Raw genomic sequence first — 15256 nt, 5'->3', positions numbered from 1 at the left:
AGCTTCTCATTTCTTCAACAACCATGTCTAAAGACACATCCTGTGGTCGTGGAAAAGATGTTAGTCTGTTTGAGAAGGGTCAAATCATTGGCATGCATCAAGCAGAGAAAACATCTAAGGAGATTGAAGAAACTACTAAAACTGGGTTAAGAACTGTCCAACGCATTATTAAAAACTGGAAGGATAGTGGAGAACCATCGTCTTTGAGGAAGAAATGTGGTCGGAAAACACCAGTAGAACTCAGGGCTATGTTTAATAGTGAAAGTAAGAACATTTCCACACGTACAATGTGAAGGGAACTCAAGGGATTGGGACTGAACAGCTGTGTAGCCTTAAGAAAACCACTAATCAGTGAGGCTAACTGGACAAAAAAGGCTTCAATTTGCTAGGGAGCATAAAGATTGGACTCTGGAGCAATGGAAGAAGGTCATGTGGTCTGATGAGTCCAGATTTACTCTGTTCCAGAGTGATAGGGGCATCAGGGTAAGAAGAGAGGCAGATGAAGTGATGCACCCATCATGCCTAGTGTCTACTGTACAAGCCTGTGGGGGCAGTGCTATGATCTGGGGTTGCTGCAGTTGCTCAGGTCTAGGTTCAGCAACATTATGTGTCCAAAGAATGAGGTCAGCTGACTACCTGAATATACTGAATGACCAGGTTATTCCATCAATGGATCATATTCCAAGATGACAATGTCAGGATTCATGGGGCTCAGATTGTGAAAGAGTGGTTCAGGGAGCATGAGACATCATTTTCACACATGGATCGGCCACCACAGAGTCCAGACCTGAACCCCATTGAGAATCTTTGGGATGTGCTGGAGAAGGCTTTGTGCAGTGGTCAGACTCTCCCATCATCAATACAAGATCTTGGTGAAAGATTAATGCAACACTGGATGGAAATAAATCTGGTGACGAAGATTATCTGTAATCAAAGCTAAATGCGGTCCATTGAAATATTAGAGTGAGGGACCTTTTTTTTTTTTGGTGCTGACTATTTTTTGGCCAGGCTGTGTATATTAGCTGCAGAATTTATTGCTCTTTTATAAACTGCACTTCATCCACTTGATCCTTTAATATTCCCCTGAAATAACCCAGAGCTTAACCCGAGTGTGTGTCATACGGCCGTGTGTGCGGCGTATCTTCTGCGCATTTACCATCTTTGGTAGTGACGTCGCAGATGATGTTGACTTCATTCATGGGAATCTGCCAGTGAGCTTTCTCCTCGCTGAAGCTCAAGGCCCTGCTCTCCTGCCTGTTGCAGGGGTAAGTCTGGACACGCAGGAACACGGGGCCCTGGAGACACAACACAACACAACAAACGCTCAGAGAGTGGTAAAGACAACAGTGGAGTTTAATGTTCACGGCTGAGAGCCTGCGTGGCTGCGTTACAGTAGCTGGGATCAGATCATAATCAGCTGCAGGGAGGTGGAGGAAGGAAAAGGCTGAGGCTGCATGACGATATAAAGAAAGCATCACTCATCTCCCTCTCAGTTAAAGAGACTGATTCAGAACAGGAGCTGGGCTCAGTTTGAATTCCTGTCACTTACAGTCGATCGCAGGGCGACGAGTTCTGAAGAAGGTGCAGCGGAGAATTCATTCGATCAATAGCAGTCACAGCTTTGTAGCAGTACATCAAATGCTCCAATCAGCCATAACATTATGACCGCCTATAACTGAGAGGGTGTACGTGGTCTGTAACATCCACATGAATGACTGGACCCCAGCTCCTCCAGCAGAACATGGACCAAAGCATCACACTAACTCTGCTGACTTGTCCTCTTCCTGTACTGCATCCTGGTGAGAGGCTCTCACTCGTCCATCCATCCATCCATCCATCCATCCATAGATCATCCATACATCCATCAGCCCATCCGTCCGTCCGTCCGTCCATCCACCTATCCATCCTTTGTATATCTATCTATCTATCTATCTATCTATCTATCTATCTATCCTTCCTTCTATCTATCTATCTATCTATCTATCTATCTATCCTTCCGTCCTTCTATCTATCCATCTATCTATCTATCCATCCATCCGTCCATCATCTGTTTATCGACCAATCCATCCATCCTTCCTCTGTGTATCCACCCATCTACCTATCCATTTATCCATCAGTCATCTATCCATCCATTTATCCATCAGTCCATCTATCAGCTGTATATTCACCTATCTATCTATCTATCCATCCATCCATCCATCCATCCTCTTAATCAACTTTGAGGTTGATTGACCGGTGCCATGATAACCAGATAACCACTGACTTCTCCCATCAGTGGTCATAATGATATGGCTGATGGGTGTAGACACCGTCTTGTGGAGGTTCTGCTGTATTAACTAGCATGTTGTGCGTTTTTGTGCGTGTACCTTGATGTCTATGGGGTGCGTCTCGGTGGGACAGAGCAGTTTGCGGCGAGCGTTGCCCCCCTGGTTTATGGTCCAGTGCCCGGTCATCTTCACCTCCGGCAGCGGCAACCTGAACATTGAAGGTCACATGGTGACATCTGGCTTCCGAAACACCGAGACAACTCCTGAGACAACTCCTGAGACAACTCCTGAGACAACTCCTGAGACGGCGTCTGATTATTATTTATTCGTTTTTTTTCTGTGCACACGTTCTCTCTTTGGCACGCCCACGTAAATTAATATAGACTCGTTCTATTTAAGGCGGTGGTGTCAAAACGTACGGCTCGCGGGCCAAAACCGGCCCACCAGAGGGTCGAATTGCGTAAATGGCTTAGAGGACATTAGCTGCAATTGTTTTAAATCAAAGCAACTGACATTCCTAATTTGTCCACTAGGGGGGTCAGACTGTTTTAGTCAGAGTTGCGGACGTAACGCGACCCAGAACTAAACTCTAGGTGGCAGCAAGGCGCCGAAAAAGACATTTCAGGTTCCTAAAATGTTTTATAAAAGGACAGTTCATCAAATGTTTTTTTTTTAATGTACTTTTTTTTCCACCAAAACAAAGACAAAAGTTGTTGTTATTTAGAGGTTACTACCTGTTATGTTACTGTTCTGGGCCCTCAACATGGACGCCATGAAGCAATTTCATATGGACGCTTTGTCTTTGAGAAACACAGGCTTTAATTTGTCCCCTCGAGACGGTAAAGCCAATATCTGTGGGACAAATGTGTGCGTTTGTGCCTTTGTGTCGCTGCTCGACCACACGTTTGAATCACAGCTGGACCGAGGCCACGGTCTTATTGGCTGCAGGTGTGGTGAGAGATGCAGCGCAACCACAAAGCGCATTCCTCCCGCTGCAAATATTTCTATGTATGGGAAAAAAGCATCAAGAAACTTTTTCTTTTTTTTTTTGTTTTTGTGTCTGAGAGACAAAATATTTGCCCTCATGTAGACGAGACGTGAGTAAAGCAAATAGTCTGAGGTAATCGGTTCAAGATGGAGATTTAAATCGGCGAAACATGGATCTCAACAGACACACTCATCTGTAAAATAAGTCATGGATCGGTGGAAGGAAAATACTTGTTTCTGCCCCGGCTTGCTTCTCAAGGTTTCTTTAGAGAAGCTGGAATTATTATTTTTTTTTTAATAAATGCGATAATTCAAAATAAAAGCACAGGACACAGAAGAAACAAATATTTTCCTTTATTTAAAAGACAGAGCTGTACATAATGAGACAACGTAGAGGACGTTATGAATTTATAAATGAGTGAGGTACGTGAATGACGCAATTCGCTGGACTTCATGGAAGCCTCGAAATATTAGAGTTAAACATCTACCTAGTTCAAGCATTTCAGGACTTCTCTGTCTACGGATGTCTTTATTAAAATTAGAGTTTGATTTCAACCAATTGTAAAACGGTCCAATGACGGCAAACTAATAATTAAAAACATTCACATGAGGATGAGCTTTAGAGGAATTATCAATCTGAAACACATGATTAAAAAAAGTGATTTTAGCTTTGAATTATATTAACTCTATTCATTCCACTGCCAAAACATTAGGTACACCAGGAAGGAGAAATGCATTCTAATCTAAGCGTCCTGCACTAAATCCTCCTCCATGACGGCTCAGTTTGAGTTTGTCAGAAAGGCGGTGATTTGACTGTGCGATCAGTTTGCGGGGCCTAGCTTGTGGTGCTGTTAAACTGGACCGAAATAATAACAGGAACACGTGTCAGTTCAACAGATCAACAAACCACAGCCTCCAAAATGAAAACACCTGATTTGAAACTGAATACCAGAAGATTTAGAGCAGGACTGTCATATTAGAATGCATTGACTAGAGTACCTAATAAAGTGGCCGGTGACTGGCAGACTAAAGTTGCAGCATGTTATTATGTCATGCCATTGTTTGTTAAGATGATGCTGTAAAATCACAATCGTTGCTTCTCGTAGGTTTTTAAACACGTGTCAGATGTTGACTTCCTCATAGGTTTACAGTTGTAATCTTGATCAATGGCTAGAAAAATATTCTAAAATACAACTGAGGAACCTACAGAGGGTTCCACTTTGTAGGTTCTTCTTCAGTCATTGTGGGCGGAGCCTGTCTCCTCTGAAGGCTCAGCAGATCAAAACCTAAATGACTAAATGTCTTTTGTGCATTTTGATCCATCCAGATATTATGATCAGTAGAAACAGACTGGATGGACTCCTGTCTGTGGTGGCCCTGCACTATTTTTATTAATAACACAACAAGATAACAAGGTGTTAGCCCTGTGATAAGACTGGCGACCTGCCCAGGGGGTTTAATGATAGCTGAGGTAAGTTCAGGCCCAGTGGTGATCGATGATGAACGAATGAACAAGAAGGTACGCTTCAGGTAGCCTCCCTTTCTGACTGTGTGATGCTCAAGCACAGACATTGATCAGGCATAACATTATGACCACCTTCTTAATATTGTGTCTGGTCTGGTCTAGGTGGGTGCTACATGTCTAAGTAACATCCACACCAATGAATGCCACGTCCAGAAGTTTCCCAGCAGAACACTGAACTGTCACAAGATGGACGATGTTATTTACTTCTCCCGTCGGTGGTCATAATGTTGTGGCTGATCGGCATGCATGCCTTTAAAGTGTGTGCGTGTTTCATTCTAACGTCTTGTGCTCCCGATGCCTTACTCCTTAGCCAGCTTCACAGAGCTGGGCTTGGCTCCGATGGGAATCCCGTGCTTGTGCAGCGCCTCGATCAGGACCTCCCGCATGTCCTTGTTGTACGAGTCAAAGTCGAAGACGTTTCGCACCACGTTGGCCAAACCCTCGTTGGGAAATTTCTGACAGGAAAAAAAAGATGGAAGGAAGGGGTGAGGTAGAGACACAGAGAGAGAGAGACGAGAGAAAAGGAAAAAAGGGTTAATGTTAATTTTCTTTCTACTAACATGATTTAATAAATACAAGTTAGCTGTCTTTTCTTTCAATAAAACAGGAAGTAGACAACATCTGGAGCTTTCCCAGGTCTCTCTGGTCCAGGAAGTAGTCTCAATGGTGACCACTGGTCCAGGTCTCTCTGGTCCGGGAAGTAGTCTCCATGGCGACCACTGGTCCAGGTCTCTCTGGCCCAGGAAGTAGTCTCCATGGCGACCACTGGTCCAGGTCTCTCTGGCCCAGGAAGTAGTCTCCATGGAGACCACTGGTCCAGGTCTCTCTCTGGCCCGGGAAGTAGTCTCCATGGCGACCACTGGTCCAGGTCTCTCTGGTCCATGAAAGTCTCTGTCTTGTCCAGGAAGTAGTCTCCATGGCAACAACTGTTCCAGGTCTCTCTGGTCCAGGAAGTAGTCTCCATGGTGACCACTGGTCTAGGTCTCTCTGGTCCTGGAAGTAGTCTCTGTGGCAACCACAAGTCTAGGTCTCTCCGGTCCAGGAAGTAGTCTCCATGGTGACCACTGGTCCAGGTCTCTCTGGCCCAGACAGTAGTCTAAGTGGTGACCACTGGTCCAGGTCTCTCTGGTCCAGGGAGTAGTCTCCGTGGTGACCACTGATCCAGGTCTCTCTGGTCCAGGAAGTAGTCTCCATGGTGACCACTGATCCAGGTCTCTCTGGTCCAGGGAGTAGTCTCCGTGGTGACCACTGGTCCAGGTCTCTCTGGTCCAGGAAGTAGTCTCCATGGTGACCACTGATCCAGGTCTCTCTGGTCCAGGAAGTAGTCTCCATGGTGACCACTGGTCCAGGTCTCTCTGGTCCAGGAAGTAGTCTCTATGGTGACCACTGGTCCAGGTCTCTCTGGTCCAGGAAGTAGTCTCAGGAAGAAGTCTCCATGGTGACCACTGGTCCAGGTCTCTCTGATCCAGGGAGTAGTCTCCGTGGTGACCACTGGTCCAGGTCTCTCTGGTCCAGGAAGTAGTCTCCGTGGTGACCACTGGTCCAGGTCTCTCTGGTCCAGGAAGTAGTATCCATGGTGACCACTGGTCCAGGTCTCTCTGGTCCATAGATCACTGTGTTCAGCACTAACTAAACCTGGTTCTTCTCCAGACTTCTCAAGACAAACGCTCAGAGAGAAATTCAGACGACCAGACACCTTGAGTCAGAAAGTCTAAAATTACATCTGAATATTGTTCCAGAGTCAAGAAAAAGTACAAAAACAGTAAAAGTCTTCAGTAGAGAGCCACAACATCACTGACCGCTGTAAACAACATCTTCTTCTTCTTCACCTACAAAAAGGTTTTATATGAATCAAATAACCACTGGTTTCTCCTTCACTTCTCTTTCTGGTTTATTTTTTCACATATTTCATATATTAAAGGACCAAAGGTAAATTTGATTATGAACCTGATTTGATACCAGCTTTAAATACTTTCATTGATCCTCTCAAAAACATTCAGAGGTTTTATATTTCCTGACATATACTAGATGATGCGATAAACTGAAAAATGCGACCAAGCCTTCACATCAAATCGGCGTATGTCCAGTCCTGATGAGTAATCTTCGTGGTTGGAAGCTGTGTTTGGACGTCCGTACACATTTTTTTTTTTTTAAGAGACCCGTTGCTGGTAATGACTTAACAGCCATGGATCCTGCAGCATTATTAGCTCCACAATTGCACTTTCACACCTACACGTTAAGGCGTATTTACACAGGCCTATAAATTGCAGTCCAATCAATATCAGCCCAGGAGTAAATGTACGGAGCGCTGGGTTTGTATCGACCGGGGTTTCTTAATACCTCAAAGGTCAATTCATGAACAAAGGTGAAATGGTAATTAGGGGCCTTCACCCGGCACCGTCTCAGAAAGAAGCAATTTACACTTCAACTGCATTATTCTCTATCTGTCCTACTTCTGCAGATATCAATAGCTGTGTTGATGGATGATGGGACTGGGAGGCCAGTGGGGACATAAATACTGTCAGTGGAGCAGCGCTAGCTTTAGTCCTAATTACCCCGTCTTAGTGCAGTTCTGGTCTGTTGACGTCATTTCTTCTTCTTGCTAAATGCCGTGTCAAATGCTAACTAAATAAGCAGCCAGCCTGGAAATAACGCTCGTTCTTTTCCTTTGTCCAAGTGATGGAATAGTAAAAACGGCAACGGTGAGCAGCAGCTTATAGTTAATGGAGGTAAAGAAGATAAGAAGGAACAAGAGGTTGTAAATCATAGACTGTATATAAAGTGGACGCCATGACAGCTCCTCTAAAGTGAAACCAAAGCACATGGAGCTCCCCCTGGTGGCTGGAGGCTGCAGCATAGGTCATATAAGCCCCACGTTAGCGGATGACGTGTCTTCTTCTTACCTGGAGGTGTTTGACAATGTTGACGACCTCTCGTGTGGAGTAAGGGTAGGTGATGGTGCCCTGGTCGGCCATGGACCTCAGCTCTCCGAAGGCAGCCACCAGTTTCTGCAGAGTGGCGTCGGGAACGTCAGGTCCGTACTGTTTTAACATCGCCAGCTCTGCCTGAGGCTTCGGATTGTCCACAGCATGGCAGCTAAAAATATCACCTGTTACAAAGATATAAGGTGGAACTTATTGTCATTCGCTTCATATACAATATTCAGCACGAAGGGAATTTATTTGAGGGATGTTGTTGTAGCTTGAGTAAAAAACAATATCCACTTAGGTTTTTGCATTTGCATTTTTGGAGGAACTTTCTACCTAAACCACATCAATACTATGGTGCCTGTTGGGTGCTATTAGTTCTTATCAGCTCAGCATCAAGGAAAAGGTGAAAAACACCTAAATTTAGGCTCTGCTAATATAATCTGCAGGGGCCACAGAAAGCTACAGATATGCAACATCTAAATGCAAGGAATTCGGACATGATTACTTCTAGAGAAAAACTAGAAGTGGGCATCAATATCGTGGCTCCACCCTTGGACCGTACTGATCAGACTCTGGCTCCAAACTCGCAAGATGGCGCCGCCTACATCCTCGGGAGAATATCTTTAGTTTGGCCAGTGCAAGGAAGTGGGGACCATATTTATATACAGTCTATGGTGGATACTGTATACTTGTTTAACGTAAAAAGAAATCCTGGTGCTAGGTGCTAAACACAATGTGCAAGGTCTGGCTGGAGGCACAGTTGCACGTTGGCACCAGGTTCCATTAATGGTTTGTAAACCCATGGCAAGAAGGAAAGATCTTGAGCTGTGCAGAGAACAATCAGGTCAGGAGAAACGTGCGTCCCTGTTTCCTTTCCTAATGCTTATGGTGACCCTGATGAAGGCCACGAGCCGTCGGTCCAATAAAGTTGTTCGGTATCAGAAAAAAATAGCAGAAACAAGGGCGACTGGACCTGTTGAGGCTTCATGAAGACGATTCATCTGAGTCTTAAGTTGTAAAAGACTGGTGGGGAGTTGGGGTTTAAATCAAAACGTCTGTTTTTTGTCCTAAAGGAGTGTCCTTGGTCCTTCTTGTCCTCCATGGTGCATGGAGATTGTGCCGGAAATACAATTTCTTCTAAAGCTTAATTCATGAATATATGAGATGTTTAATTATGTCTGCGTACCTAGAGCTCCAAAGAAGTCATTGCCCAGGAAAGGAAACCCAGGTCGGTTAGCCAGGACCAGCATCCTGAAGTCTGGGTGCATGATTATGGCGTTGGGCCGTCCCTTGGCTTCACGTGGATCTTTGGATGAGACACAGACAGAATGGAACAAACACATGAACAAAACAAGCGCTTAAATTTCCCATTTATTAGACAGAGGCCGCACATTTGTCAGTGGGTTTCACAAACACCTTCTGTGATCCTGACAGCATTGTTCAGTCTTAAGTTTGTGTTTACAGAGTCCCGAGGTCGTGTTTAAATTCCCCCGGGAGGACGTGCTCATTCTCAGGGATGGAGGAGCAGTCAGATCGAGTGAGATTACATGGAGAGAAAAAAAAACTACACGTTTACAGTCCAGCAGGTTCCAAAACCTACTGGTACCTGTCCATAAAGGCTTTTATCTTAAGCCCCCTTCAGTGGCCTGCCTCTGATCTTTTACTCGTGTCTTCTTCGGTGTATCTGGGACACGTCTACTGTCGAGGTGGTAAAATCCTCATGTGTGTGTGCCGTACCTGAGATGATTCTGCGCCCGTCAGCCAGGATCATCTCCCCGCTCTCCACCAGGGTTTTGAGGATGCAGGTGACGTTAGTGGGAGCTTTGTCGGCCTCGTCAATCACCAAGATGTGACCGTGCTTCACCGCCTTCACCTGAGAGCGCACACACACACAAAACCTGGTGAATCTGGAGGCCAAGTCAACACCTTGAGTTGTTCCTAAAGCGTTTTTGGATGGCTGCTGCCATCAAGGAGTGTCATTGCTATGGGGTGGGGGTCCCTGGTCTGGTCTAGGTGGGTGCTACATGTCTAAGTAACATCCACACCAATGAATGCCAGGTCCAGAAGTTTCCCAACAGAACATTGAACTGTCACAAGATCGTTTAAATGGTATTCACTTCTCCTGTCAGTGGTTTTAATGTTGTGGCTGATCCATGTATATCTCCATTATTATGCCCTTACCCTACTTGAAAAATTATGATGCACAAATTATCACAAAAAGGTGACTACAACACGCTGGTGACTGAAGAAAGACAAAAATTCAAAAAATTGCTGGAGAAATAAACCTGCTAAAAGTAATAGCAAAAGAAAATTAGTGTTTTGTTATTAACTAACCAGAGGTGAGTCCTCATACGTAATGATGCCATCTCTCACTGAGGGTTGCAGGGTCAGAGTCTGGACCGTCGTATCCCTGAGGGAGCAAAAGAACCCGGTTACACGGTTATGAGCTTGTAGACGTTTAATTTGAGTGCAAACTGCAAAACTAAGGTACTGAATATGATTCCTTGGGTTTCTGGGGCTTTACCACCCCCATGTTCCTTTGCATCTGAGTGTGTTCGAGTCTCTGGGTGTAACAATCCAATCATCTCCTGAACTACGGAGTACACGAACTTCCGGTCTTGCCAAGTTTGATTCTGAAGAACCGGTTCTGGAGGACGTTCAGTCTGTAACTGCAACAGCAGCGTACTTGTTGCACGCTTGCCAAATGCATTCATGGATGTCTGGCTGCTACACACAAGTCCATGCAAGCTATCTCCAGATACATCCTGGCATTTGGACTGTACTCGGTCAGACTCGTAATATGAATTGGAACACTACTTGGGCATCAGATGCGTCATCCACAGAGTTTCCCACAAGCCCTCTCGACGTGAAAAAGCTACTCGGATGAGCGGTGGTGAAACATCTTCCTTCCTGCTGCCTTTTTTAAACGCTTTTTGGCTATACTTTGGCATCGATTGACGATGTTTCACAAGTCCACACGCACACAAGTAGAGACAAGAGTGCCCTTTGATAAACAGCGTGGATCTGTATCCTATCAAGGCCTGCGGTATATCTACCCTGGTAGCTAATCCACTCCTTCATCCTCTCCAGGTTGTTGTGTCGACCTGCACCGTTAGATTTTAGTCCTCGTCGTCACGCTCCACTTGTCTAAACCCGTACCTCGCCATATTCGAGCAGTATTACTCATTGCCGGCATGCCACAACCAAACCACGGCCAACAGTCCACATCAGCGTCACCCTCATAAAACAGCACCATCAAAATAAACACCACTTCTCACCACTTGACCTCTTTGGTTTCCGTTTTGCTCTGCCTTGTGAGATTAATTAACATTTCTATAAACTAATACCTAAACTGGCCAGATGTGGTTTGGTTGGGGGGGTGGGGGGGGTCAGATCTGGTTTCTGCTGGAAAGCTAAAAACAGTATCTCAGTCCAACACACCAGCAACACAAAACATCACATTCAAGCATCTCCCTAAAGAACCGGACTCCCTAGAGGCGTCCAAAATTATCCCTCCCTCTTTCTCGGATCACCTCCCGGTACAACCCCCCTCCCTCCCGACACCCTTCTCTCCTCCATATCTGGCAGCAGTGTGACCCAGGAGCTGTCCCACTTTCCTGGCTGGCTGGCTGGCTGGCTGGGTTGCTGGGTCTCTTTTGCTTTTCTGAGCCACATCTCTGTAGGCTTTCAGTCGCCGGCTCCCAGAAGCCACATGCACAGATCTTTCTGCTCCAGCCCCGGTCTAATATTAGCGGCTGCTACAGCAGCTAACCAGGCCACATCCGTGCTCGGCTCCACTTCGACTTTCACAAGACTTTGACAAACTTCACGTGCGCAGGCCAAGAGGAGTAAATCAGCTTATGTCTTTTTAAGTGAAGGCCATCGGAGAATTTGCCGCCGGTGAAGCATTTCTTTTCCGTCACTCCGTTTCTTGCTCGTGACACGCAAAACGCTGCTTTCTCATTAGTGGTAAGCTCAAAACAAGGCCCCGCCCCCTTTCTCCTGCCTCCTCCGATCGATCTGAGCTGTATTTATCAGGGAGGCGGATTTCACAGCACACAACACATTGATCTCACGGTTGAGCAGCTCCGGCCTGATTTTTTTTTCTCGAAGGTGTGATCGACTGAGTATTTATAGAAGGAGAGACCCCAAGCTAACGAGGACTTCTTCAAATGGGTTTCTCTTTTTTAACATGTGGAGTCCTGGTTCTGTGGCCTAATTTACTGAGGACCAAAATAGTTTTTTGATACCCTTTAGAAGAGAGGGCCAAGGCTGGCAGGGTGGAGGGAGAGAGAACATGCAGACGGCTTTTATCTCCGTTGAACAGAGCTACTTTGTTCGTTCTGTTGGAGATCTGCAAATGCTTAGAAGCAACATGTGATTATTACTCCTGAAAGCATCAACCACATTAAATACAGCTAAAAACTAGTGTCCTGTGTTATGACAGCAACACAAATCAAAGCAGATCATTTCTTCTTGGGACGCCCCTCTGGAAGCTCCTGGTACGTCGAGGTATTACAATCATACGTGTTTAAGCTAATGTAATGCCGCCCTCCCGTATATTCATGGCAGAAGGTTTGGGTTCAAATCCCTCGGCCTTCCTCCCACCGTCCAAAGACATGCTGGTTAGGTTCATTGGTGATTCTAAATTGGCCGTAGGTGTGAGTGTCTCTCTGTGTTAGCCCTGTGATAGACTGGAGACCTGTCCAGGCTGGACCCCGCCTCTCGACTCAATGACAGCTGGGATAGGCTCCAGCCCACCTGCCTTTGTGTTAATAGAATAGACCAGATTTGTGCAAATACTGCGCAATAACACAACAAATGCATTCATGTGAGCTGCCTGAAAGACGACACGCTGAAAAGAAGGGGGAAAAAAAATACCAACAACACAATAAATCAGTGAGTTGCGTAATAAAACAGTCGCTTGTGCTCACCTGTGGAGCTGCAGGTATTCTCTGGGCCTGTTGAGCAGGTGCAGGAACCGGTCCACTATCTTATTTTTACCCACGCCCTGTGGAGGGGACATATAAACAGACCGATGAAGAAAATGCACCGATAAATTAAATATATAGCGATCAGCCATAACATTAAGACTGATATTGTGTAGGTCTGGTGACTCATTAGAGAATGGACATGGGCCTTCTGAGGGTGTCCTGTGGTGTCTGATGACAGGATGGTGTTAGTGGGGGGGGGGGCTTTGAGGGGAGGGGCCTCTGTGGATCATCCCACAGATACTTGATCAGTTTCTAGTGAATTTGGAGGCCAGGTCAACACCTTGTGATGTTCTTCATGTTTTTTTGAGTTGTTCCTAAAGTGTTTTTGTGTGTATGTCTGTGTCAGGCTGCATCCTGCTGGGGATGGCTGCTGCCATCAAGGAGTGTCATTGCTATGGGGTGTGGGTGCCTGGTCTGGTCTAGGTGGGTGCTACATGTCTAAGTAACATCCACACCAATGAATGCCAGGTCCAAAGGTTTCCCTGCAGAACACTGAACTGTCACAAGATGGTTGATGTGATTTACTTCTCCTGTCAGTGGTCATAATGTTGTGGCTGATCGGTGTATGTGTATTTCAGTGACAAAGAGGGAGACCAAGAGGTGTCCGTTGCATGTGTGGAGAGGCTGCGCTGACAGGGGGGGAGCCGAGTGTGTCCCTCAGCTTTGACGGTGCTACGTTCTGACAGGGGCTGTTCTCCGGGACTCCCGCTGGCTTCCCACGGGGCCGGCCTCTCTGCAGAATCCCCGGGCGCAGTCTGCCGCATGATCAGTAAGCCGCTCTGACAGCTCCCAACGTCTCGGCTTCGGCCATGCGTGGTCGCGCTCTCGGATTTGCAAACGGCCTCCCCCCCGCCGAAACATCCCTCGCACACCGAGCCGACTCGTAAACACTAATGAGAAGGCGCGCGCCGCGTCTCTGTCCTCCCTTTAACCCTGCCCGTTAAGACTAGACCGTGGGCGGCGGAGTGTCCCCGAAGGAAGTGCCACATGTGTCCTCACGCCCACAGTGAGCGTGTGGAGCTGCAGGGTGACATCAGGGTGCAGGGGGATCTGTTTCATAACGTGACATGTGCTGACATTTGTGGTCTACTTGGCTGAACAGACTCACCTCTGCAGACACAAGCCTGACCTCTGTTTGATGCACGTGACAAAACAGTGGGAGATCAGAATTAGGCCTTCACGGACAAAGGCTCGATAAGTGCAGTAGATGTGATGTGTCGCTCACCTGGTTGCCCACCAAGAGGAGGTGCTCTCCTAACAGGAAGTCTTTCAACATGTCCTCCATCACCATCATGTGCTGCACAAACAAAAAAAAAAACACATTCAAAATACAAAAAGATGAGGAAATGACACAGAACCCAGATGGAGATGGTGGAATCATTATTCATTGTCCTTGCGTGGGTCGGGTTTGGGCCCAAATTTGGAAGTTGGCTTTCAGAAAACAGGTCATTCGAAAAAGTAGGGCATCCTCTTTACCTCTCATCCCATCTCTTCCACGTTTTTTATTTCACAAGCAGGCGGAGGAGGAAGAGGAGGAGGAGAAAGAAAGAACGAAAGAAGGGCAGAACGAGGACAGGGAGAAAGAGAGAAATCTGGGTCGTATGGCGTCACCGGCGTTGCCAGAGGATGTCAGAGTGTCATTTCCTTAGCTGGTTCCTCTCTGGGCACGCTGTGGTTTAGTCACACTGGGGCCAAATAAGACGGGAACCAGGCACGAGACACCGGAGTCTAAATACACAAAGGCTGACGTATAAATGCTTTCTGGAAACTGAATCAGCAGCGGGACTGAACAGAAACATGTTCTTAATAGGACGGTCTTAACTCTCTGCAAGACGTAGGCAATACGAGAGATCAGCAAACAATGCGTCGAGTGTTCGTCTAAAATCACTCCGCCTCAAGTGAAAGCAGACAAAACTAGGGCCGAGGAGAGAGAGGAAAAGATTTTTACACCCACAGTCGTGCGCACTAAAGCCGGCGTGACCGTCGTGTGAAATCTGCAAACACTCAAACAGACTTCCCGTCCTGAAGGAGCGGTCAAATGGAAGGTGTGTTTTCTGGACTCGTTTTGTGTCACAACTAAGAGCTCAGCTCCACTGTTCAGGGAAATCATGGCTGCTGCTGCTCACACTGATCCACAAACACAGAGGAGAATTAAAGACGTGATGTTTAATGATCCTGTAAAACGGATAGATAGATAGATAGATGGATGGATGGATGGAAGGATGGATGGATGGATTTATAGATGATGGATGGATGGATGGATGGATGGATGGATTTATAGATGAATGGATGGATGGATGGATGGATGGATGGATGGACAGATGGATAGATGGACGGATGATGGATGATAGATGATGGATGGATGGATTTATAGGTGGATGGATGAATGGATGGATTTATAGATGATGGATGGATGGATGGATGGATGGATGGATGGATTTATAGATGGACGGATGACGGATTTATGGATGGATGGATGGATGGATGGATTTATGGATTTATAGATGGATGGATGGATGGATTTATAGATGATGGATGGATGGATGGATGGAT

At 46.3% G+C, this 15256-nt stretch overlaps 1 protein-coding gene across 1 annotated transcript in view; it reads right to left on the bottom strand.

The window, feature by feature from the left end:
* vwa8 (von Willebrand factor A domain containing 8) overlaps window positions 1-15256 on the bottom strand; it is a 75297-nt gene that overhangs the window by 37976 nt on the left and 22065 nt on the right. Inside the window, exons 20-28 of the mRNA XM_084545073.1 lie at window positions 13929-14000; window positions 12644-12720; window positions 10044-10119; window positions 9447-9582; window positions 8896-9015; window positions 7683-7888; window positions 5083-5234; window positions 2367-2475; window positions 1157-1295 (exon numbers count right to left, since the gene is read on the bottom strand). Of these exons, the coding sequence (XP_084401199.1) occupies window positions 1157-1295; window positions 2367-2475; window positions 5083-5234; window positions 7683-7888; window positions 8896-9015; window positions 9447-9582; window positions 10044-10119; window positions 12644-12720; window positions 13929-14000 (1087 nt within the window). The remainder of the gene's footprint in view (window positions 1-1156; window positions 1296-2366; window positions 2476-5082; window positions 5235-7682; window positions 7889-8895; window positions 9016-9446; window positions 9583-10043; window positions 10120-12643; window positions 12721-13928; window positions 14001-15256) is intronic.

The sequence above is a fragment of the Chelon labrosus genome (genome assembly GCF_963514085.1).
Source record: "Chelon labrosus genome assembly, chromosome: 5".
In the NCBI taxonomy this organism is placed as follows: Eukaryota; Metazoa; Chordata; class Actinopteri; order Mugiliformes; family Mugilidae; genus Chelon; species Chelon labrosus.
Note: the sequence above shows the minus strand (reverse complement) of the source record. Positions and strands in the feature narration are given on the sequence as shown.